Below are 24,161 nucleotides of genomic sequence, written 5' to 3'. Positions count from 1 at the left end.
TGAATCAGGATTCCCCTGATTCACTAATTCTGAACTTCTTCCATACTCCATGCTACCTTTTGATTCTGTTGCTTTATTCTGATAATTTCCATTAAAATACCTACTTTCCTTTATATAGTTATTTTGTCAGTCTGACTTTGCTGGTAAACAGTGAGAAGATTACCAGGAATCCAACTGCTCCAGTAGATTTGGGGATAAAGCAAATTCAATGATTGGCCCATTTGGGAGGGAGGGCAGTTTCTTCCTATTACAGGTATTCTATTCATGGCTTCCTTGGCTGAAACACCCCCTTTTTAACTTCCAAATAATTCCCAGTTTCTTCAAAACTGTCCTAGTGAACTCAGCAAAGAGAACAATTATTTAGCATTTATCTCCTGTCTTCAGATTAGTTATCATTTTATTTCTTAATTCCTACATCACTTCTAATCCACACACACATATACCTTCAGGCACAAATATGAAAAATTAATGTTATTTCCTGTAAAATAAAATTATCAGCTAATAAATGAAGTGACTATATGTTTATATATTTATTTTCAATACATTTTCAAATGTTTTAGTTAATCCATTTATTCATTTAATGTTAGCCGCATAGTTTGCTTTAAGTTTATGTACAAATTTATAAGTAGTCTACAAAATTCAGAGAATCCTTTTATTTTGTACTGATATTATAATTATTCCATCTTTAGTCTTGTGTTCTTGTTTTGTTCAAAAGATACACTATGACACATGCAATGATAGCAATAGCTACAAGGCTGCCAACCACAGATAGCACTATTATTGAAATGCTAGTACCAGGACTGGAATCATTTTGATCTTCTAGAGAAGTAGTGAGCATATGTACTTGAGCAATGTTGGAGATGGGAGACATCAAGTTGGCTTTATCAACAGCCTTAATAGCCAGATAGATGACGGTGCCATTTTCTATTCTGAGGCCTTTTGGTTTGAACACGAAGACTTCCTCGGAGTTGGCATACTTTGGAATGAGGTTATCAGTATTCACTTGAAGAGCAGAATCAAAGTATGAGTTTAGGGTAGGTAAATCTTTGCTCATTCTTATAATATACCGATCAGCTAAAAGAGAAGAGATTGTTAGTTCAGGACCATAGACCATACAGGGCACACAGGGTATTATTCACTGGGAAGTTTGTTAAACAGAGTCCAGAAATAAGCCAAGTGGTCAAACTAAGCAAGAATTACTTGTTTCGAGGGAAACTGAATCTTAAATGTACCTAAAAAGTACTTGAATCTACCATATAGACTAGTAGTAAATACGGACTAGCTGAAAACTCTTCATTGGCCAGGGAATTTGACCTTAAGTTCCCTTTAAGTAGAACTGGATCTAGCCTTTGGTCCATTTGACTGGCCAGAGGAAAAATATCTCCCTGTGTGTAGAGGCAGTGTTTAATGTTTAGAAGTCCCTGCTAGGACCTAACAGAACTGAATTGGGCTGGGATGCCCACCTGTAAGTAGTTGTTAGAGTTACCCCAAAAGCCTCCATTGCTCTGTATCTTCAAAGCTATAACCTAGGAAAGGGCACAGGCCTACTAGAGTGTGTAATTCTCCAATCATGGTCATCTGTATCCCCTCTCAGACCTTTCCCACACAGCTGCTTTGATGTGCTAAGAGATATATCTCTAAATTAAATAACATGATACTCCAAAATCGGATAGTTAGAGAAGAAATCATAGAAACAATTAACAATTTCGTTGAAGAAAATGAAAATGGCGAAACATCCTTTCAAACCTTTTGGGATGCAGCCAAGGCAGTACTTAGAGGAAAATTCATATCCCGGAGTGCATATATTAACAAATTAGGGAGGACAGAGACCAAGGAATTGGAAATGCAAATCAAAAAACTTGAGAATGAACAAATTAAAAACCCCCAGAAGAAAACCATACTAGAGATCCTAAAAATTGAGGGAGAAATTAATAAAATAGAAAGTGACAGAACTATTAAGCTAATAAACAAGACTAGAAGCTGGTACTTTGAAAAAACAGACAAAATAGACAAAGTACTGGTTAATTTAATTAAAAAAAGGAAAGAAGAAAGGCAAATTAACAGCATCAAGGATGATAAGGGGGATCTCACCTCCAATGAAGAGGAAATTAAGGCAATCATTAAAAACTACTTTGCCCAACTATATGGCAATAAATATACCAACCTAGGTGATATGGATGAATATTTACAAAAATATAAATTGCCTAGACTAACAGTAGAAGAAATAGTTTTCATAAATACTCCCATATCAGAAAAAGAAATCCAACAGGCCATCAAAGAACTTCCTAAGAAAAAATCCCCAGGGCCTGATGGATTCACCAGTGAATTCTATCAAACATTCAGAGAACTGTTAATCCCAATACTATACAAACTATTTGACATAATAAGCAAAGAGGGAGTTCTACCAAACTCCTTTTATGACACAAGCATGGTACTGATTCCAAAACCAGGCAGGCCAAAAACAGAGAAAGAAAATTATAGACCAATCTCCCTAATGAATATAGATGCAAAAATCTTAAATAGGATACTAGCAAAAAGACTCCAGCAAGTGATTAGAAGGGTCATCCACCATGATCAAGTAGGATTTATACCAGGGATGCAGGGCTGGTTCAACATTAGGAAAATTATCCATATAATTGACCACATCAACAAGCAAACCAACAAGAACCACATGATTATCTCAATAGATGCAGAAAAAGCCTTTGATAAAATACAACACCCATTCCTACTAAAAACACTAGAAAGCATAGGAATAGAAGGGTCATTCCTAAAAATAATAAACAGTATATATCTAAAATCATCCGCTAATATCATCTGCAATGGGGATAAACTAAATCCATTCCCATTAAGATCAGGAGTGAAACAAGGATGCCCTTTATCACCTCTATTATTTGACATTGTATTAGAAACACTAGCAGTAGCAATTAGAGAAGAAAAAGAAATGGAAGGCATCAAAATAGGCAAGGAGGAGACCAAATTATCGCTCTTTGCAGATGACATGATGGTCTACTTAAAGAATCCTAGAGATTCAACCAAAAAGCTAATCGAAATAAGCAACAACTTTAGCAAAGTTGCAGGATACAAAATAAACCCACATAAGTCATCAGCATTTCTATATAATTCCAACACAGCTCAGCAGCAAGAACTAGAAAGGGAAATCCCATTCAAAATTACCTTAGACAAAATAAAATACTTAGGAATCTATCTCCCGAGACAAACACAGGATCTATATGAACACAACTACAAAACACTTTCCACACAACTAAAACTAGACTTGAACAATTGGAAGAACATTAACTGCTCATGGGTAGGACGAGCCAATATAATAAAAATGACCATCCTACCCAAACTCATCTATCTATTTAGTGCCATACCCATGGAACTTCAAATTTTTTTTTTACTGATTTAGAAAAAACCATAACAAAGTTCATTTGGAAGAACAAAAGATCAAGGATATCCAGGGAAATAATGAAAAAAAAAATACAAAGGAAGGGGGTCTTGCAGTCCCAGATCTCAGACTATATTACAAAGCAGCGGTCATCAAAACAATTTGGTACTGGCTAAGAGACAGAAAGGAGGATCAGTGGAATAGACTGGGGGCAAGCAACCTCAGCAAGACAGTATATGACAAACCCAAAGATCCCATCTTTGGGGACAAAAATCCACTATTTCATAAAAACTGCTGGGAAAATTGGAGGACAGTGTGGGAAAGATTAGGCTTAGATCAACACCTCACACCCTACACCAAGATAAATTCAAAATGGGTGAATGACTTGAACATAAAGAAGGAAACTATAAGAAAATTAGGCGAACACAGAATAGTATACATGTCAGACCTTTGGGAAGGGAAAGACTTCAAAACCAAGCAAGAATTAGAAAGAGTTACAAAATGCAAAATAAATAATCTGGATTACATCAAATTGAAAATTTTTTGTACAAACAAAACCAATGTAACCAAAATAAGAAGGGTAGCAACAAATTGGGAAACAATCTTCATAAAAACCTCTGACAAGACTTCCGGGTAATCATGGCTGCAATCTAGACGCGGCACGTTTCCTCTCCCCAGCACCGAACGAAATAGACTACATCAAAGGAGCATAAAATCACCTTTGGAGGAACAGAAGGACTCCCCAGTACCCCACAGAGGCAAAGGTACGTGGGGCTTGAACATTTCCACACTAAAATAAGAAGGAAAAGCTTGCACAGAAAAGTGAACTGAGCCGCCCTTCCCCCACCCCACCTCCCCCACTAAACCAGAGTGAGCTACCTGAGCGCTCACCGGGACAGCGAGTGAGTGGGGAGCGTCTCTGTCTGGGGGGGCACTCCAGGGTCCTTGGGATCTGGGGACTGCCAGGAAAAAACGTCTCAGGGCGCTTTCACTGGAGAAGCCAGCGGACTTCGGGCGGGCTGCGCTGAACAAGGCGCACGGATTATCTGGGCGGAGCTGAATACCTGGGCTCGGAGGCTGGGAAGAACTAGTCTGAAGCAACCTAAATTCACAGAAAAACCACTCTTATAACCCAGACCCCAGACCAAAAAGGAAAGGGAAATAAAACCACCAAAGGGATGGCTCACACGGCCCAAAATCAAGCCTCCAGGAAGAAAGGGAAAAAAGTGACTATTGAAAACTTTTATGGTGGAAGTACCCAAGGGAAAGAGGAGAATGAAGAGGAAATCCAAAAAAATTCAGAACACGCCTCCCAAAATGGAAACTATCAACAAGCTCTGGAAGATCTCAAACTGGAACTTATCCAAAAGATGGAAACCTTCTGGAAAGAAAAATGGGAGAAAGAGATCAGCTGTCTGACAGATAAGACTGCTCAATTGGAAAAAGAACTCGAGGCAGCCAATACAAGGGCAGACAAGGCTGAAAAGCAAATCCAGTCCCTAATGTCCAGAATCAAGCACCTAGAAGAAAGTGAGATGATAAAACAGCAAGAATCAATAAAGCAAACCCAAACAATTAATGAATTGGAAGAAAACAGAAAATATCTCACTGAGAAGGTCACGGACCTGGAGAACAGAGGAAGACGAGAAAATCTCCGTATCATCGGTCTCCCAGAAAAACCAGAGGTAAACAACAAATTGGATTTTATTCTAGAGGAGATTATAAAAGAAAATTGCCCCCACGTTCTGGAGCAAGGGGGCAAAATAGAAATAGAAAGGATTCATAGAACACCTTCTATACTAAATCCCCAAAAGACAACGCCTAGGAATGTAATTGCCAAATTCAAGAGCTTCCAAGTAAAGGAGAAAATCCTACAAGAAGCCAAGAAGAAGAGCTTCAGATATAAGGGGGCTCCCATAAGGATCACACACGACTTAGCGGCTATCACACTAAGAGACCGCAAAGCATGGAACACGATATTTAGAAAGGCAAGAGAGCTGGGTCTCCAACCAAGAATCAACTACCCAGCAAAACTGACTATATACTTCCAGGGGAAAGTATGGGCATTCAACAAAATAGAAGATTTCCAAGCATTTGCTAAGAAAAGACCAGAGCTCTGTGGAAAGTTCGATATCCAAGCACAGAAAGCAAGAGAAACATGAAAAGGTAAATATGAAAGAAAGGGAAAAGGAGATAAATCTTATCTTTCTCTTTAAGTCAAACTCTCTTCTATAAGGACTACATTTACATCTAATTATATATATTAATATGTGGGGAAAATGTTTTGTGTAACTCTCATAAATTGTATCATCATAAGAGTAGTTAGAAGAAACATGCATAGGGAAAGATTGGGGAATCAAGAAGATTTGGGGAAAGTTGGGGCAAAAAAAGGAAAAGGGAGGGGGGAACCGTGATAATACTAAGATTAACTTCAAGAAATAGGGGGGGAATCAATAGAATAAACTTTCCCATATAAAGATACACATGGGAAGGGGAGGGGAAGAACTCTCATATGAGAAGGAGAGGAAGAGAGCGTGAAGTGGAAGTACTTAAACCTTACTCTCAGTGAAATCAAATCTGAGAGGGAAGAACATCTAGATCCAGTGGGATCCTGAATTCTATCTTATCCATTAGGGCAAGAAAGAAAGGAAAATTAAGGAGGGGGAGGGGGGAGGGAGCACAAAAAGGGAGGGAAGAAGAGGGGGGAGGGGAAGGGAGCATAAAAAGGGAGGGGCTAGAAAGGGAAGCATCTCAAGGGAGGGGACTAGGGGGACTGACCTAAAGTAAATCACTGGTTCAAAAGGAGAAAGCTAAAGAAGAAAGGTCAGAACTAGGGGAAGACATCAAAATGCCAGCGAATCCACAAATAACAATCATAACTTTGAACGTGAATGGGATGAACTCACCCATAAAACGCAGACAAATAGCAGATTGGATTAAAACACAAAACCCTACCATATGTTGTCTTCAAGAAACACATATGAGACGGGTTGACACTCACAAGGTTAGAATTAAAGGTTGGAGTAAGACCTTTTGGGCCTCAACCGATAGAAAGAAGGCAGGAGTTGCAATCATGATATCTGACAAAGCCAAAGTACAAATAGACCTGATCAAAAGGGACAGGGAAGGTAAATATATTCTGCTAAAAGGAAGTATAGACAATAAGGAAATATCACTAATCAACATGTATGCACCAAATGGTATAGCATCCAAATTTTTAATAGAAAAACTAGGAGAATTGAAGGAGGAATTAGACAGTAAAACCATATTAGTGGGAGACTTGAACCAACCACTATCAAATTTAGATAAATCAAATCAAAAAATAAATAAGAAAGAGGTAAAAGAGGTGAATGAAATCTTAGAAAAACTAGAATTAATAGACATATGGAGAAAAATAAATAGGGACAAAAAAGAATACACCTTCTTTTCAGCACCACATGGCACATTCACAAAAATAGATCATACACTAGGTCATAGAAACATGGCACTTAAATGCAGAAAAGCAGAAATATTAACTGCAGCCTTTTCAGATCACAAGGCAATTAAAATATTGATCGGCAAGGGTACATGGAGACCCAAATCAAAAATTAATTGGAAATTAAATAACATGATACTCCAAAATCGGATAGTTAGAGAAGAAATCATAGAAACAATTAACAATTTCGTTGAAGAAAATGACAACGGCGAAACATCCTTTCAAACCTTATGGGATGCAGCCAAGGCAGTACTTAGAGGAAAATTCATATCCCTGAGTGCATATATTAACAAATTAGGGAGGACAGAGACCAAGGAATTGGAAATGCAAATCAAAAAACTTGAGAATGAACAAATTAAAAACCCCCAGAAGAAAACCATACTAGAGATCCTAAAAATTAAGGGAGAAATTAATAAAATAGAAAGTGACAGAACTATTGAGCTAATAAACAAGACTAGAAGCTGGTACTTTGAAAAAACAGACAAAATAGACAAAGTACTGGTTAATTTAATTAAAAAAAGGAAAGAAGAAAGGCAAATTAATAGCATCAAGGATGAAAAGGGGTATCTCACCTCAAATGAAGAGGAAATTAAGGCAATCATTAAAAACTACTTTGCCCAACTATATGGCAATAAATTTACCAATCTAGGTGATATGGATGAATATTTACAAAAATATAAATTGCCTAGACTAACAGAAGAAGAAATAGTTTTCTTAAATAATCCCATATCAGAAATTGAAATCCATCAAGCCATCAAAGAACTGCCTAAGAAAAAATCCCCAGGGCCTGATGGATTCACCAGTGAATTCTATCAAACATTCAGAGAACAGTTAACCCCAATATTATACAAACTATTCGACATAATAAGCAAAGAGGGAGTCCTACCAAACTCCTTTTATGACACAAGCATGGTACTAATTCCAAAGCCAGGCAGGCCAAAAACAGAGAAAGAAAACTATAGGCCAATCTCCCTAATGAATATAGATGCAAAAATCTTAAATAGGATACTAGCAAAAAGACTCCAGCAAGTGATTAGAAGGGTCATCCACCATGATCAAGTAGGATTTATACCAGGGATGCAGGGCTGGTTCAACATTAGGAAAACTATCCACATAATTGACCACATCAACAAGCAAACCAACAAGAATCACATGATTATCTCAATAGATGCAGAAAAAGCCTTTGATAAAATACAACACCCATTCCTACTAAAAACACTAGAAAGCATAGGAATAGAAGGGTCATTCCTAAAAATAATAAACAGTATATATCTAAAACCATCAGCTAATATCATCTGCAATGGGGATAAACTAAATCCATTCCCATTAAGATCAGGAGTGAAACAAGGATGCCCATTATCACCTCTATTATTTGACATTGTATTAGAAACACTAGCAGTAGCAATTAGAGAAGAAAAAGAAATTGAAGGCATCAAAATAGGCAAGGAGGAGACCAAATTATCACTCTTTGCAGATGACATGATGGTCTACTTAAAGAATCCTAGAGATTCAACCAAAAAGCTAATTGAAATAATCAACAACTTTAGCAAAGTTGCAGGATACAAAATAAACCCACATAAGTCATCAGCATTTCTATATAATTCCAACACAGCTCAGCAGCAAGAACTAGAAAGAGAAATCCCATTCAAAATTACCCAAGACAAAATAAAATACTTAGGAATCTATCTCCCGAGACAAACACAGGATCTATATGAACACAACTACAAAACACTTTCCACACAACTAAAACTAGACTTGAACAATTGGAAAAACATTAACTGCTCATGGGTAGGACGAGCCAATATAATAAAAATGACCATCCTACCCAAACTCATCTATCTATTTAGTGCCATACCCATGGAACTCCCAAAAATTTTTTTTACTGATTTAGAAAAAAACATAACAAAGTTCATTTGGAAAAACAAAAGATCAAGGATACCCAGGGAATTAATGAAAAAAAATACAAAGGAAGGGGGTCTTGCAGTCCCAGATCTCAGACTATATTATAAAGCAGCGGTCATCAAAACAATTTGGTACTGGCTAAGAGACAGAAAGGAGGATCAGTGGAATAGACTGGGGGCAAGCAACCTCAGCAAGACAGTATATGACAAACCCAAAGATCCCAGCTTTTGGGACAAAAATCCAATATTTCATAAAAACTGTTGGGAAAATTGGAGGACAGTGTGGGAAAGATTAGGCTTAGATCAACACCTCACACCCTACACCAAGATAAATTCAAAATGGATGAATGACTTGAACATAAAGAAGGAAACTATAAGAAAATTAGGCGAACACAGAATAGTATACATGTCAGACCTTTGGGAAGGGAAATACTTCAAAACCAAGCAAGAATTAGAAAGAATTACAAAATGCAAAATAAATAATCTGGATTACATCAAATTAAAAAGTTTTTGTACAAACAAAACCAATGTAACCAAAATTAGAAGGGTAGCAACAAATTGGGAAACAATCTTCATAAAAACCTCTGACAAGGGTTTAATTACTAAAATTTATAAAGAACTAAATCAATTGTACAAAAAATCAAGCCATTCTCCAATTGACAAATGGGCAAGGGACATGAACAGGCAATTCTCAGCCAAAGAAATCAAAACTATTAATAAGCACATGAAAAAGTGCTCTACATCTCTTATAATCAGAGAGATGCAAATCAAAACAACTCTGAGGTATCATCTCACACCTAGCAGATTGGCTAACATGACAGCTATGCAAAGTAATGAATGCTGGAGGGGATGTGGCAAAGTGGGGACATTAATTCATTGCTGGTGGAGTTGTGAATTGATCCAACCATTCTGGAGGGCAATTTGGAACTATGCCCAAAGGGCGATAAAAGACTGTCTGCCCTTTGATCCAGCCATAGCACTGCTGGGCTTGTACCCCAAAGAGATAATGGACAAAAAGACTTGTACAAAAATATTCATAGCTGCGCTCTTTGTGGTGGCCAAAAATTGGAAAATGAGGGGATGCCCATCAATTGGGGAATGGCTAAACAAATTGTGGTATATGTTGGTGATGGAATATTATTGTGCTAAAAGGAATAATAAAGTGGAGGAATTCCATGTGAACTGGAACAACCTCCAGGAAGTGATGCAGAGCGAAAGGAGCAGAACCAGGAAAACATTATACACAGAGACTGATACATTGTGGTACAATCGAAGGTGATGGACTTCTCCATAAGTATCAATGCAATTTCCCTGAACAATCTGCAGGGATCTAAAAAAAAAATACTACCCACAAGCAGAGGATAAACTGTGGGAGTAAAAACACCGCTGAAAAGCAACTGCTCGACCACAGGGTTGGAGGAGATAAGACTGAGGAGAGACTCTAAAGGAACACTATAATGCAAACTCCAACAACAGGGAAATGGGTTCGAGTCAAGAACACATGTGATAACCAGTGGAATCATGCGTCGGCTATGGGAGAGGGAAAGGCGGGGGGGGGGGGGGGAGGGAGGGGAGGAAAAGAAAACGATCTTTGTTTCCAGTGAATAATGTATGAAAACGACCAAATAAAATAATATTAAAATTAAAAAAAAAAATTGAATAAAAAGCGGTGTTCAGCTAAAAATAGACCTGAGAAAAAGCCAGAAAAATCTAAGTGACTTGGGCTTCTGAAAGTGGTGGTCAATTAAGTGTTCCTGTAAGGTTCCCAGAAAAGGCTGATTGACCATGTTTAAAGAAAAATAAAGATTTTTTGTTCGCTGATTAGTTGGTTTTATATACAGGAATGAGCAGAGACACAAATTCTTACAATTCAAATATTCTGTAACATTTTATGATAAGAAAAATATTTTATAAAATGTGTGGTACTAAAATAATATTAAAAAAAAAAAAAACCTCTGACAAAGGTTTAATTACTCAAATTTATAAAGAACTAAATCAATTGTACAAAAAATCAAGCCATTCTCCAATTGACAAATGGGCAAGGGACATGAACAGGCAGTTCTCAGCCAAAGAAATCAAAACTATTAATTAGCACATGAAAAAGTGCTCTACATCTCTTATAATCAGAGAGATGCAAATCAAAACAACTCTGAGGTATCACCTCACACCTAGTAGATTGGCTAACATGACAGCTATGCAAAGTATTGAATGCTGGAGGGGATGTGGCAAAGTGGGGACATTAATTCATTGCTGGTGGAGTTGTGAATTGATCCAACCATTCTGGAGGGCAATTTGGAACTATGTCCAAAGGGCGATAAAGGACTGTCTGCCCTTTGATCCAGCCATAGCACTGCTGGGCTTGTACCCCAAAGAGATAATGGACAAAGAGACTTGTACAAGAATATTCATAGCTGCGCTCTTTGTGGTGGCCAAAAATTGGAAAATGAGGGGATGCCCATCAATTGGGGAATGGCTGAACAACTTGTGGTATATGTTGGTGATGGAATACTATTGTGCTCAAAGGAATAATAAAGTGGAGGAATTCCATGGAGACTGGAACAAACTCCAGGAAGTGATGCAGAGCGAAAGGAGCAGAACCAGGAAAACATTATACACAGAGACTGATACATTGTGGTACAATCGAAGGTGATAGACTTCTCCATTAGTATCAATGCAATTTCCCTGAACAATCTGCAGGGATCTAAAAAAAAAATACTACCCACAAGCAGAGGATAAACTGTGAGAGTAAAAACACCGATGAAAAACAACTGCTTGACTACAGGGTTGGAGGAGATAAGACTGAGGAGAGACTCTAAATGAACACTATAATGCAAATTCCAACAACAGGGAAATGGGTTCGAGTCAAGAACACATGTGATAACCAGTGGAATCATGTGTCAGGTATGGGAGAGGGAAAGGCGGGGGGAGGTGGGGGGGGGAAAGGGGGGAAGGGGAGGAAAAGAAAACGATCTTTGTTTCCAATGAATAATATATGAAAACGACCAAATAAAATAATGTTTAAAAAAAAAAAGAGATATATCTCTGAATTATTTCCTTAGCAGTTTTCCAAGTTAAACTTTTATTTTTCAGGGCTCAGCTAACCTCAACTGTTTGTTTCAGAGTTCTGGAATAACTCATCCTCAAATCAGATCTGTTCAGTTAGCCAAATAATTGGTTTTTAAATCACTGTTTTCAGGTCTGTTAATTTTGTTCTTCATAGCCCAGCCCTCATTTTGTGGGTTTTCTACTTTTCTGTGTTGCCAGTGTGTCTCCTTGGCTCTGAATCCAAACGGAATAGGGCACTTACCTCGTCCTGTATCAAGGTCATCCCCGGGGGCTGTCCAGGTCAGACGAATGTGATCTTCTTCAACATTAGCCTTTAGATCCTTGATTCGACATGGCGGGAATATATCAGTCTGAGAAGGCTGAGAACTGGGAGTATTTGATACCAAAAATGAATCTCCTGAGCCTACTACATTAAAACCAGTTTGAGATATAGCTGGACTAAGTGTAGGTTTTGGTTTATTAACTTGGATTTGACCTGCTGTAGGAAAAAAAAAAATATGTCAATAATCTTGCCTTTGATGGTCAGTTCCACACAATTGCTATAAATTTTTGTCATTTGTTATCTCAGAACAGAGGTGAGCTGGGAGTTGGGCCCAACTGAGCTCTAATGTAGCTTCAGACACCAGCTGTGTGACCCTGGGCAAATCACTAAACCTCTATCTGCCTCAGCTTCTTTAACTGTAAAAAGGGGTTAATAATAGCATTTATTTCCCAGAGTTGTGAGAATACAATGAAATAATATTTGTAAAGCTACTGGCACACAAAAAGCACTAAATAAATGTTAGCAGTTATTACTTTTTTGCCCTTTAGCTTTCTACATACAAAATAACTTTTCTTATAAGCAAAGCCATTCATAGTATGGGACAAGCAGTTTGTTGGCCCAGAATGCTGATATCCAGAGGACATATTTCTTTCCCACATGGATGTCCTTTCTTCTTGCGAGGACTCATTTCTTCCACATAGTCTACTGTCTCTACATCTCTTGTCTCTCCACCATACTGCTCCACCATATGGCACAGCCAATCCCACACTACCATTGCTAGGTTGTAATCTACATTCTCCCTTAACTCCCATGGGGCAGAACTCTAGGGAAGATGAGCTACCAGGTCTCCTGATATAGCTGTAGTTATTATTAGACTCTTGTCCACTGTTTTACCATACCCTATTACACTTCAGCCCCCACAATTTTTGACCAAGGGAGAAGATTTCTGTTGATGGCTGCATTGGCTCTGAAGCAAATACAGCAATATGGCTGATGAACTCCATGGAATTTCAAGGAAGTAACGATTTGTTAAAAATCAATTGCTTGGAATAATTATTCTGGGGCATGACCTCTAGAATAAGTGATTTCCAGTATTCTCAGGGACAGTTCAGTATCATTTATTATGTTCTGAATATCCATACGATCCACTTTCATCTTGCTTAGAAACCTTATATTGGCCATGCCATCATCAATGGCAGATCTTCCTTTGCCCATTTTTTCTGCTAGTTTGTGTTAATAATTTCCTGTTCTCTTCCTGTTGGTGGGTAAGAGGGACATGTCAAAAATTGACCTTATTTTGCTCAATGAGGGTAAAAAGAAGCTACAACCCCAAAGTTGCAAAGGAGCATATGAAGCAGTTAGAGGTATTCTAATGTAGAATGAACTTTTTCAATGGATTTCTCCATCACTAGAGACTTTTTCAAACAGAGAGTCTATGTAGTATATTGTAGACGGGGTAGTCTTGTTTCAGAATTGGGTTGAACTACAAGACTGGAAATCCCTTCCAGTTCTGAGATATTGTGATACTTAGTCCTAATCTTTCTGCTTCTACTCAGGAATTTGTGTCTGGGCAATATTGGAATATTTGTGCCTTAAAATCCTGATTTTTCTACCAGTTATATATACACTGGGACAGATTTCTTTATTTGTAGAGGTCTGTGGAATTTAGACATATTTGAAGTAAAGTAAGATGCACTTTATAAATAACCTCTGTATTGTAGAATTGCAGAATCTCAGAGTTGCAAGGGGCCCGAGTGGCCATGTACCACATTATGTGAAAAGAGCCCACTTAAACTTAGGTATTCAGATTTAATAGTGATGGGGAACCCCTTGTGAGGTCGATTCTCATTTCTGAGGCAGTGGCTTTCATTGCAGAAACGCTCTAATTGCTAAGAGGTTTTCCTTACCTTGGTCTATTGAGCCTGGTATGTACATGGCTCTATTCACTTGGGATCTTGACCTTTGGGTGTTTGTTCTTCCCAGGGCTCTCACTTTTAAGCTGTATTGACCATCTGTTTTATAGCTTAGGAAATATCTTGAGTAGACCCCATCATTCTTGAAAGAATCAGCACCTTAGTGTAGAAATAAAGGCGTTAATACTCAGCTTCATGATGAATGGATATGTAAATTCTCAAAAATACAGTTAGACCTAGGAAGACACTAATAGACTCTTCATATAGGTGTGGATTTACATGTATGCTATTTCGACACACAGACACACATATTCTTAAAATGCTTCAAAGTTTTTAAAGGTTATTTAAGAAATATGGTCTCATTGGAATCTCCTAACAACTCTGTCAGGTAAGTCATAAAACATTGATGTGCCCAAGTCAACTTGTATTAGAGATAACTGACTGATAAGTTTTAAGTGTGAGTATTTACCCCTTGGAAATGCCTAACAATCAAGGTTTTATTTCTCGTTTTATTGATTGTCTAGATAAAAATGTGATGGAGATTAGACCTAGAAGTATGTTGTGTACACTTTGTCCCCCAGAGAACCAATTCTTAGACATTTATCAGCATATCCCTGAGGAGAAATATTGTTATACCCTTTATTCAAGTGAGAACACTGAAACTTAAATCAAATAAATGAAATTTCCACAAAGAACTGTTAACTATAATTGGCAGGATTTGAACCCATGTCGCTTGCTTTTCTCCAGATCCAGTCTTTTGCTAAGTATTATCAATTCCAACTCTATATCATCTCTTACATCAGTTTTTTTTTTTCCTGCTCAGAGAGCCACTGACCAATTCAGGCATTTGGATGATTATAATAGCCTCCTAATTGGTCTCACTGGCTTCATTATCATTCCTCTGCAGTCAATCTACACCACAGCTGCCAAATAGACACCTCTAAAACACAGATCTAAACACTTCACCTCACTGTGCAAAAATCTTCAACTGTCCTCTCAGAGCTTCATCTGCCCCAAACTCTAAAAAACACTTGTTGATCTCTTCCACCTCATGTTAGAATACTGCTATCAATTCCTTTCGTATATATATATATATATATATATATATATATATATATATATATATTCTTGAATCTCTCACTTCTTTGCCTTCACCCAAGTGCCTCCCTGTTCCTCCCCATTTTTGGAATGTTCTTCCTCCCGTCCCTTGATTCTTGAATTCTCTCACTTCCTTGAAAGCATGGCTCAGGTCCCATCTCCTCCACAGGGGCTTTCCAGATTCCCCAGACTTGCTAATTATTTTCCTGTCCTCTCCCACACCCAAATTTCTTTGAACTTACCATGCATATACTTTGCATTTACCTCTCTGTGTATATGTTGTGTTCAGCTATGTAAGAAGCATGGAAAGGAAAACTGAATCAAGTTCTGGATTTTCTGGCACTGAGTTGAAGCAAACAACAGTTGGAAGGTTAGAGTGAAATTGATGGACAACAGAGTGATAGTTGGTCTGGAGGTCTCTTTTTCCTGGGCCTTGGACTATTGCCAGATCTGTTCTTTCTCCTTTCTTTGTAACTTGTTCCACTGTTCCAAAAAATTTCTCTCTAATCTCTAAGACATCATTATCTAATTGGATTTCTTCTATCTGCTCTTTAGTATTATTTTTCCTTTTTGTACCCTCTATTTGTATGTCAATGCAATTTTTCCCGAATTCCTTTTCTTTACAGATTACCAGTATGCATTCTCAGTAATTCATGAAATTTGGAAACAGAGGATTTTTGACAAGTGCAGGCAAAGCGATCGCATATGCCAAAGTCATCATGCAACTTCTTGAGAACTTACAACTGCCCAAGGAAGTGGCAATAATCCACTACAGATCACACACGGGAGCTAAAGATCATGTGTCCTTAGGAAACCATAGAGCTGACATTATAGCCAAATTCTGTGCTAGAGAAGTACTTCTTCATGTATTGAATTTCTCAGTAGTTGAACAGGACAGTATAACTAATGCCTACAATGAACGGGAAATTCAGTCATGGATGAAGAACTTAGGGGCAACTAAAACATCCCCTGAAGACAGTGGAATCACAAATTATGTACAAATAATGGGGGCAACAGGGAAAAAACAGAGAGTACCAAAACTAAAATCAAAGATGGTAACTCTAGGACCCCTAACAATAGGACACTATGGAACCCAAGCCGTTATCGATTCAGTGAGATGATTTTGAACTGCACCAGGAATATCCTCATATGTCATAAGAGTCTGTCAAAAATGTAAAATTTGTATGCAGTTCAATCAGGGAGTTTATAAGACCAAAAGGTTAGGTGGTTGTCCCTTAGTATATTTTCCATTTGAATGCATGCTGATAGATTTTATCAATATGCCAAAAGACAAAAGGTTTAAGCCCTGTCATCCTAGACAGACTTACTAGATGGTCAGAAGTTTTTTTGCCAAAAAGAACAATGCAGCATTTGTGGTCAGAATCCTAGTAAAAGAAATCATACCTAGTTTTGGAATTCCCACAAAATTGGACTCAGACCATTGGAGTCACTTTACTCAATCAATACTCAGTGAAATTTATAAAAATCTAGGAATACAAGCAACATACCATATCATCGCCAAAGTTCAGTGCAAGTGGAGAGATTAAATAAATCAAAACATTGATAGTAAAATTTTGTGCAGAAACACCAAAAAAGGACAGACAGGGGGCAACTGGGTAGCTCAGTGGATTGAGAGCCAGGCCTAGAGACAGGCCTAGGTTCAAATCTGGACTCAGACACTTTTTAGCTGTGCAAGTCACTTGAACCCCATTGCCTAGCCCTTACCACTCTTCTGCCCTGGTATTGGCTCCAAGACGGAAGGTAAGAGTTTTAAAAAAAATGGACAGACATTCTACCATTAGTTCTGTTCCATCTTAGAACAAGACCCAGTGGAGATCTTCACATGTCTCCATTTAAGATGTTATATGGACTCACAATTTGGCAAGGAATGACTTGTAAAACAGCTTACATTCCAATGATAGGGGGAAGATTGTCAATTAAGAAAATGTATACAAGCTTTTAACAAAATACATACAAGCTTTACAAACAAGAATAGCAGATTTGCATGAAATGGGCTTGATAAAAGATACAGTACCCATGAATTACAGTTTGCACAACATCAAACCAGGAAACAAATTATACTTAAAAATATTCAATATGAAATTGGCTACAAACATAAAATGGACTGGACCACACAACGTATTGCTTACTACCCCGACAGCTCTAAAAATTTCAGGGAGAGATTCATGGTTCCACTGGTCCCACATAAAACCAGAAAAATCTGATACCACTGTAACAGACATAGAAGATGAAGATAGCTACACAAAAGATAGCGCTGTGAAATGAAAACAAGAAATGCAAACAAAAACTGATTAACATAAAAACATACACTATAAAGAAACAATAGTGATGCATAAGACAATGAGATCCCAGCAGTCAAGCATGCCACAGCAAGAAAAAGACAACTTTCCAGCCCAGAGGAAAAGATTTTAAACCATTGCAGAGGAAAATATTCTAAACCAGCCCAGAGAAAAAGATTTTAAAGCATGCTAGAGGAAAAGCATCAAGAATAGAGCTGCTAGAGAGAAGAAATAAGGAGGAAAATCTTAAACGGACAACTATGACTTTGAATTTTGTACATTTGTTTATACAGGAAGAGGAAAGGTGGAAAACAGGACTTATATGTAAGACTGAGAGTGGTGAAAGAATAAAACAAAATTAATTTCACATATTCGGGAAATGACATGCAACACTATATAAAGTAGAAGAAAGAAGAGATACATCAGTCAACATGAGAAGTGGAAATCTGAGGAAACTTGATAAGTATTAATTCAAACAACACTATTAGACACAGTACAAAATCACAAACTGACATATTGGGAGACCTTGTTTAAATAAATGAGTGTCTGAAATTGCATTATGCAAAATGTAAATATGTATATAGTTAGTTCCATAAGGTCCTAGGCAAATAGAAATATCAATTGATAGTTCTATTTTCCTGACATCAGGATACAGGAACAACACATATTATTGAATTATATGTAAATAATCTCTATAAATAATGTATATACTATAATCAGGTTAGTAATAATAATAGAGTATGTAACTATATAGCATAGCATGTATATATATATGTGGTACATAAGATTAGGTTATGGAATAGACTAGGGGCATAGATAATAGTTATAATAAGTAGGGAATAGATTAGGAGTAAGTTAAGTTAAACATAGCATAGACAGTTATATTTAGGAATAGACTTAAGCTGCATTTGCAGATAGTAAACTTTTAATTGTTTACTGTAAAGCTGATGCTGAAATTGTGTTTAATGGAAATATATAGATAAAACAGTTTGCAAATAATTATAGATATATAAAATAATGTTTGTTTTAGTTTAACTTAGTAAGAGTAAGTAGTATTAGCCCTAAAATCAAATTTCTTTGTAATGGTTTTGTTCAGACATTTATTATACTGAATTTATTAGTAAAACCCCAAAACTACCCTTACCCAAACTTTCCTGCATAAAATTCCTTAGAGTAGATAAAGTTCGCATAGAATAGTGATAGAGTAATTGAGGGAAGTTTATGATTTGGGGGGAGGGGTGTAGTTAGAAAGTAGATTTAGTAGCTTGGTAAATATAAAAAATATAAATGACCTTGGGAAGGTCACAACAAAAAAAGGGATGATTGTGGAAAAGAAAACTAAATCAAGCTCTGGATTTTCTGGCACTGAGTTGGAGCAAACAGCAGTTGGAAAGTTAGAATGAAATTGATGGACAACAATGACAGTTGGTGGGGGGAGGGGTGTCTGGAGAGTGACAGATGGTATGGAGGTCTCTTTCTCCTGGCCCTCAGACTGGAAGGAGCACTCTCTCCCTGTCTCTGGATAGAAGTACCTCGATTCCTGGATATTTCCCAACTGTGTGCTTTACCTGGATTCCTGTGATTGTGTCATTGAACAAAATGATTTAAGGGGAGCGGTTTGAACTATAAGACTGGTCTTTAGAGGTGTCAGCCTGAAGAGACAGGCCCAACCAACTCTAAAAGTCAGAACCTTTTCTTCCTCTTGCAGTCTACTGCTAAAGACTTTGAAAACTTAAGAGAACTAGCACAGATTAGCATAGACAGGAATAAAAGAAACCTACCAGCCCATGAGGCCTGGCCTTAGCTCAAAAACTGAGACTCAAACCCAATCTAGGGAAATCCCTCTTCCCTCATCCTCTCTCAATCCAAACTTGTTATTACATTCATCTTGAGTTAAATAACCCTCAGTCAGATAAGAGAACAATCATTTCAGGGGAACATAGAGGGAGCTGAACCTAAGGACAGCCATTCAACCATAAACAGCCCTTATCTGACCTATGCCGGGCAACCTTAGTCCCCAGGGTGGCTTGTCCCTCGGGGGGTCCATGCTTACCTGCTCTGGGGTATCTTCAACATCAATCAATAGAGAAGACATCCCCTCAGGCTACCATAGTTGGCCCATTTCTCAGGAACCCCATTTTCAAAGATAGCCTCTCTGCAGGGGGTATCTCTCTCCTTTTCCTCACCAGCATCCATATTCCCTCTATCCCTACAATTCCATTTTCTGTCATAAAACCTTTCATACCTCTTCAATATCCCTACAATCCCTTTAACTAATACAGAAGTAAGCTCCTTAAGGCTAGAGATTGCTTACTGTTTAGCATTATCTCCCTAGCTCCTAGCATTGTGCCTTCTCTTAGTAGGAGCATCATAAATGCCTCTCAAATCTACACATTTTTGTTAAGTGGATATTATACTTAGTGTCAAGAGGGTCGGCTCTCCGTAGTTCATAGACATTCCAGGGGGCAAAGGAGGCCTCATTGCTGAAAGCTGTCCATACAGTTCATTCCCTAGAGCAGATGAATTGAGTACAGAGGCAGGGTGGTACTGAAGCTTGGTCAGTGTGAGCATTGTCCTTCCTCCCAGAGATCATGGAAGAATTTAGGAACCCCTCCTTAAAGTGTTTTTCTATTATCTAATGACTTTTTGAATTTGTTTTTTGACAATTTACCTTTTAAATTTGTTTGAAAGCTGATTACAATCTTTTGTGGGCCCCTCTCTGCTATGTTTTTGGGGTTCGCCTAACATTTCAAAGGGAGAATCTTAATCTTTTATTTGTTTATAAGTTATACACTTCCTCTAAGATGGAAAGATTTTTACTTGGAGTAACTAAAGTGCCACTTATCCTTCCAAGTAAACAATCTTCCTGGGCCTCCATCTTACTACTAACGTTCCTTCAATTCAGTTCAATAAGCTGGAGATATATTGGAGATATTTCAATATTAAGGAATGATGAGAGCCTTGTAAAATGTGGGCTTGACTGTGTGCTATTTAAAATTATATTTGGAAAGAAAGAAGGGCATGAATGTCATGCGTATCAAATGTGCAGATGACACGGAGCTAGGAGGGGGAGGCAAAACTTTATCTATGAGAGAGGGAGGTTGCAAAATGATCTTGACAAACTGCAACATATCCAAAAAGGTATAAATGTCATGTCATATATAAAAGGGTTCATTCACAAGTACAAGAAAATGGAAAGGAATCAAAAGGTAGGACTATATTTAGCCCAAGTCCAAGAACTGATGGTGTAAGATAGTGTCTGCAAGAAATTTGTCAAATTTAGTGAAATGCAAGCTTAGTGTGAGTCAACAGTGTTAAAAAAAACCCAAAAAACAAATGAATGAACAATCTTATCCTGAAAAAATGTAATAAGGCAGCAGAAAATGCTGCTCCAATCTGAGGCTGCATTTCAAGACACGGTGTCCAGGATAAGTAACAGGATTATTTTATTCTGTTCAGACCAGATTTAAAGTCTTGTTTTTAATGTTGAGTGATACATTTTAGGAAAGATGGGTAAGTTGGAGACCTCCAAAAGGAGGGCAATCAGATCCATAAAGGGTCTGGAGATCATTTCATATAGGGGCCTGAGGATTCTTAGCCTAGAAGAGGGACAATTGAGGGGCTATGACAGCATTCTTCTGATATTAGAAGGCCTGTAATACAGAAGAGGATTTGGATTACTTTGCTTTGCCTCAGATGCCACGGGTGAAAATCATGGAGAGGGCCATACAAGCTGGCTTTCAGGAAATCCATGAATGGAACAGAAGTAGTGATTCCCATCTCATTGAGAGTATTCAAGCAAATACTTGATATATTCTTTTTAATTATGGTACAATCCTGTTCAGAGAATCTGGGAGATTTCGTAGTGAATTCCAAATAATTTTCAGATAATTCAGGAAGAATCCTGTTCAAGTACAGGTTATATAACTCATTGGTCTCCACTCTTAGCTCCCTTCCCACTCTGAGTTTCTGTGATTCTTTGGGTTGGAGGGCATTATTGGCAGGATTCCCGAGTTCTGCTCCTCAGTATTTTCTTATAACAAACCAAGCCTTTAGCAAACACATGCTTCTCCTGGAATATAAGCCTGGTATTTAATACAATAGAATTTTAAAAGACCTTAGGAGTCATTTAGTTGAAACTGCATCCTTCCTGTACATTAGGAAAAGTTTGAGATAAAGAATGATGAACAATAGCAATCAGATTTATCAAATTTAAATCATTAAAGAGGCAGCATGGTATTGTTTATGGAGAGCTGGCCTTTTAGTAGGAACACATAGGTTCAAGTACCATTTTGGAGATATAATTGTCTCATGTCTTGTGATCTTGGTTAAGTCATTAAACTCTAAATGTCATAGACAATTAGTTGTGGAGAAGAGGCAAACCAGCAAATGAAAAGGGAGTTTCATTATATGGGAGTTACCCGTATCAGTGAAATCACAAATCTAATTTTTAGCCTATTCTATTGAAAATGTTTTCAGAAAATCATACTAATCTAGGTGGCACAGAGTCAGCAATTTTCTAAAAAATTTAAGAGAAGAGACAAAGCTGATTCCTCTCCTTTTCAGTATCTGATATTTGGAGATGCACCATTTTGGAGTTTGCATGCAATAAAAAAGTATCACATTTTTTTTTTCTAAAAAGAGAAAGAAGCTGGAAGTTTTTGTGGTGGATAAATTACCTGCACCATTGTCCAGGAGTTGCAGTGTCACTGTTGTTCCATCTGCCGATTCAATGAGAGCTGTTACATTGGCTCCTAAAATAGGCAAGGATCCTTGACGAACTTCTGCATAAACAATCATTGGGCTAGGGAAGCTGCTGGTGTCTTTATGCATTCTAGAGTCCACCGTGAAGGGGGGTACAGTAGGATTTGCAGCACGAGAGGTTATTGTCAGAGTCAGGGTTTGTGCACTTGATTTCAGGCTATAAGTCCAAATTCCAACCTGAAAAATGCAATAGAAATTCATTAAAGCAAAACTATGTTATGACCTGCCTTACCTACCTTCTCTATTATCCACTATCTATCTTAAGGTGATATCTGATATATACATTGAAATTCAAGAAGATTAGAGACTTTATATGACTTTGCTTCTCTATCAGCTATGATGGTCATTTCAGATCTTATGAGAAGGGAATCTAGACTAGAACTTTCCCTGTAATATGCATAATGCAATTATTGTTGAAACTTTTGCTATGGAAAATGTGATCTTAAAGATATGCCATTGCCATAATCCTTTTTTCTTAGAAGCAAGGCAAAGATTTCAGTTGGTAGGACACAGGAGATCTCAAATTCTGGACAGAGAAATGGGAGGTGGGGTGACCTAAATGTTCACAGCAATCAGAAAAAGTTTCTATAACTTCCAGGCCTGTCTTTTTAATCTCCCATGTGCTCCAGCCTAGTTCCCGCCCTTCTGACACCTATTTGACAGTTCCTTCCTTGCTTCATTTTTTTAAGCCTTTGCTTTTTTTGTTCAATTTGTAAAATTTCTATGAGAACATATAGAATAAAACTGTGGGGTTTCAAATTATAAAAACACACTAAAAAAACAAAAAAAAACCCCTATTGTCACTCAGAATACTTGGAATCCTAACATGAAAGTCTTCACTTCATTTTCTCAGAGTTTTAAGAAAACACAAGAAACAAAGCTGGGTCCTCACCTGGGCAGTGTTTGGTATTTGGAGGTATGCCATTTGGGAGCTTGTTTCCACTGCAAAATTTTTATATATGTTGCCACTGGGATCCGTGACAAACATTTCAGGTTGTTGTGCTGTCCACGTGACAAGAAATAGAGTGTCTTTTCCTACTGTGCTGTCAAAAATAACTGTGCCATTCATCCAGCCTTCATTTGTCAGAGTGATTCCCTTACTTTCAAGCTGTTAAGAAAATGAATAAAACATTTAGTAACTGAGCAAAAAAACACTCATCAACAAGTCATATAACAGTTAATCTGAAGGAGGTGTCAATGAGCAGAAGAGTACAAATTGCAGATGTTTCCAACCAACATTGGTAAAGGGAATTGCCTCAGCTGGGAGTCCCTCTACCAATTAAATCAGAGGTCCTTTCCTGTTCCCTGTGGTTAGCATCCATTAGGAGAAGACAGGTGTCATGGTTACCCAAATGTGCATGAATAATATTCCTGGCACAAAGGACATGCAAGACAGGACTAAATGAGACTCCTTTGTTTTAGTCTAAGGCAATATTCAAGTTTTGCTCATTCTCTCTCTCCTTCCACTCCTTTTGTGTCCTTTTTCTATTCCACTTCCCTTCTAAATCAGATTCTCTCCACAATAGGTGGAGAACAGATAAAACTCATCTATCCAGTTTCTTGAGTTTAACTCCCTGATGTAGAATCAGCTTCTCACCAGTAGACAGGTAACACTTTTGTTGGGTGGAAGGAATATCATGAATGAAAGCTCAAAATTTGGAGTAGTCTCTGCCTACAAGAAGCTCATATTATGATTAAGGGGTTGGAACAACATGCAAAGTAAACCTTCCTATCAAAGATACTTGTAGTGCAAATGGGAGATAATCTCAGAGGGAAGGCATTGGCAGAGTCCAAATCCAGATTTCTTTCCATTGAACCCCCTGCTTCAAGGGTGTGGCCTGATCAGGCCTTTTATATCTCACCAGTTAACTCTTTGTCCCACTCAGCAGACTCTTTTAAATCTTTCCATCTCTCTTTAAGCCTCTCATGCTTTCCTCTAACTTGCCTTCTCCTCTGAAAATCTTGCCTCATGTTTCCCTGAATAAAAAGGGAAT

The 24,161-nt window shown here is 37.7% G+C and overlaps 1 protein-coding gene across 1 annotated transcript in view; it reads right to left on the bottom strand.

Moving 5' to 3' along the window:
• Nucleotides 1–638: 638 nt before the first annotated feature.
• The window catches only part of LOC130457080 (calcium-activated chloride channel regulator 1-like), a 74,609-nt gene continuing 51,086 nt past the window's right edge, over nucleotides 639–24,161 (bottom strand). The window contains exons 11-15 of the mRNA XM_056815392.1: nucleotides 23,060–23,275; nucleotides 22,083–22,344; nucleotides 14,000–14,164; nucleotides 12,072–12,308; nucleotides 639–1,074 (exon numbers count right to left, since the gene is read on the bottom strand). Of these exons, the coding sequence (XP_056671370.1) occupies nucleotides 686–1,074; nucleotides 12,072–12,308; nucleotides 14,000–14,164; nucleotides 22,083–22,344; nucleotides 23,060–23,275 (1,269 nt within the window). The 3' untranslated portion in view covers nucleotides 639–685. The remainder of the gene's footprint in view (nucleotides 1,075–12,071; nucleotides 12,309–13,999; nucleotides 14,165–22,082; nucleotides 22,345–23,059; nucleotides 23,276–24,161) is intronic.

The sequence above is a fragment of the Monodelphis domestica genome, chromosome 2, assembly GCF_027887165.1.
Source record: "Monodelphis domestica isolate mMonDom1 chromosome 2, mMonDom1.pri, whole genome shotgun sequence".
NCBI classification, from domain to species: Eukaryota; Metazoa; Chordata; class Mammalia; order Didelphimorphia; family Didelphidae; genus Monodelphis; species Monodelphis domestica.
Note: the sequence above shows the minus strand (reverse complement) of the source record. Positions and strands in the feature narration are given on the sequence as shown.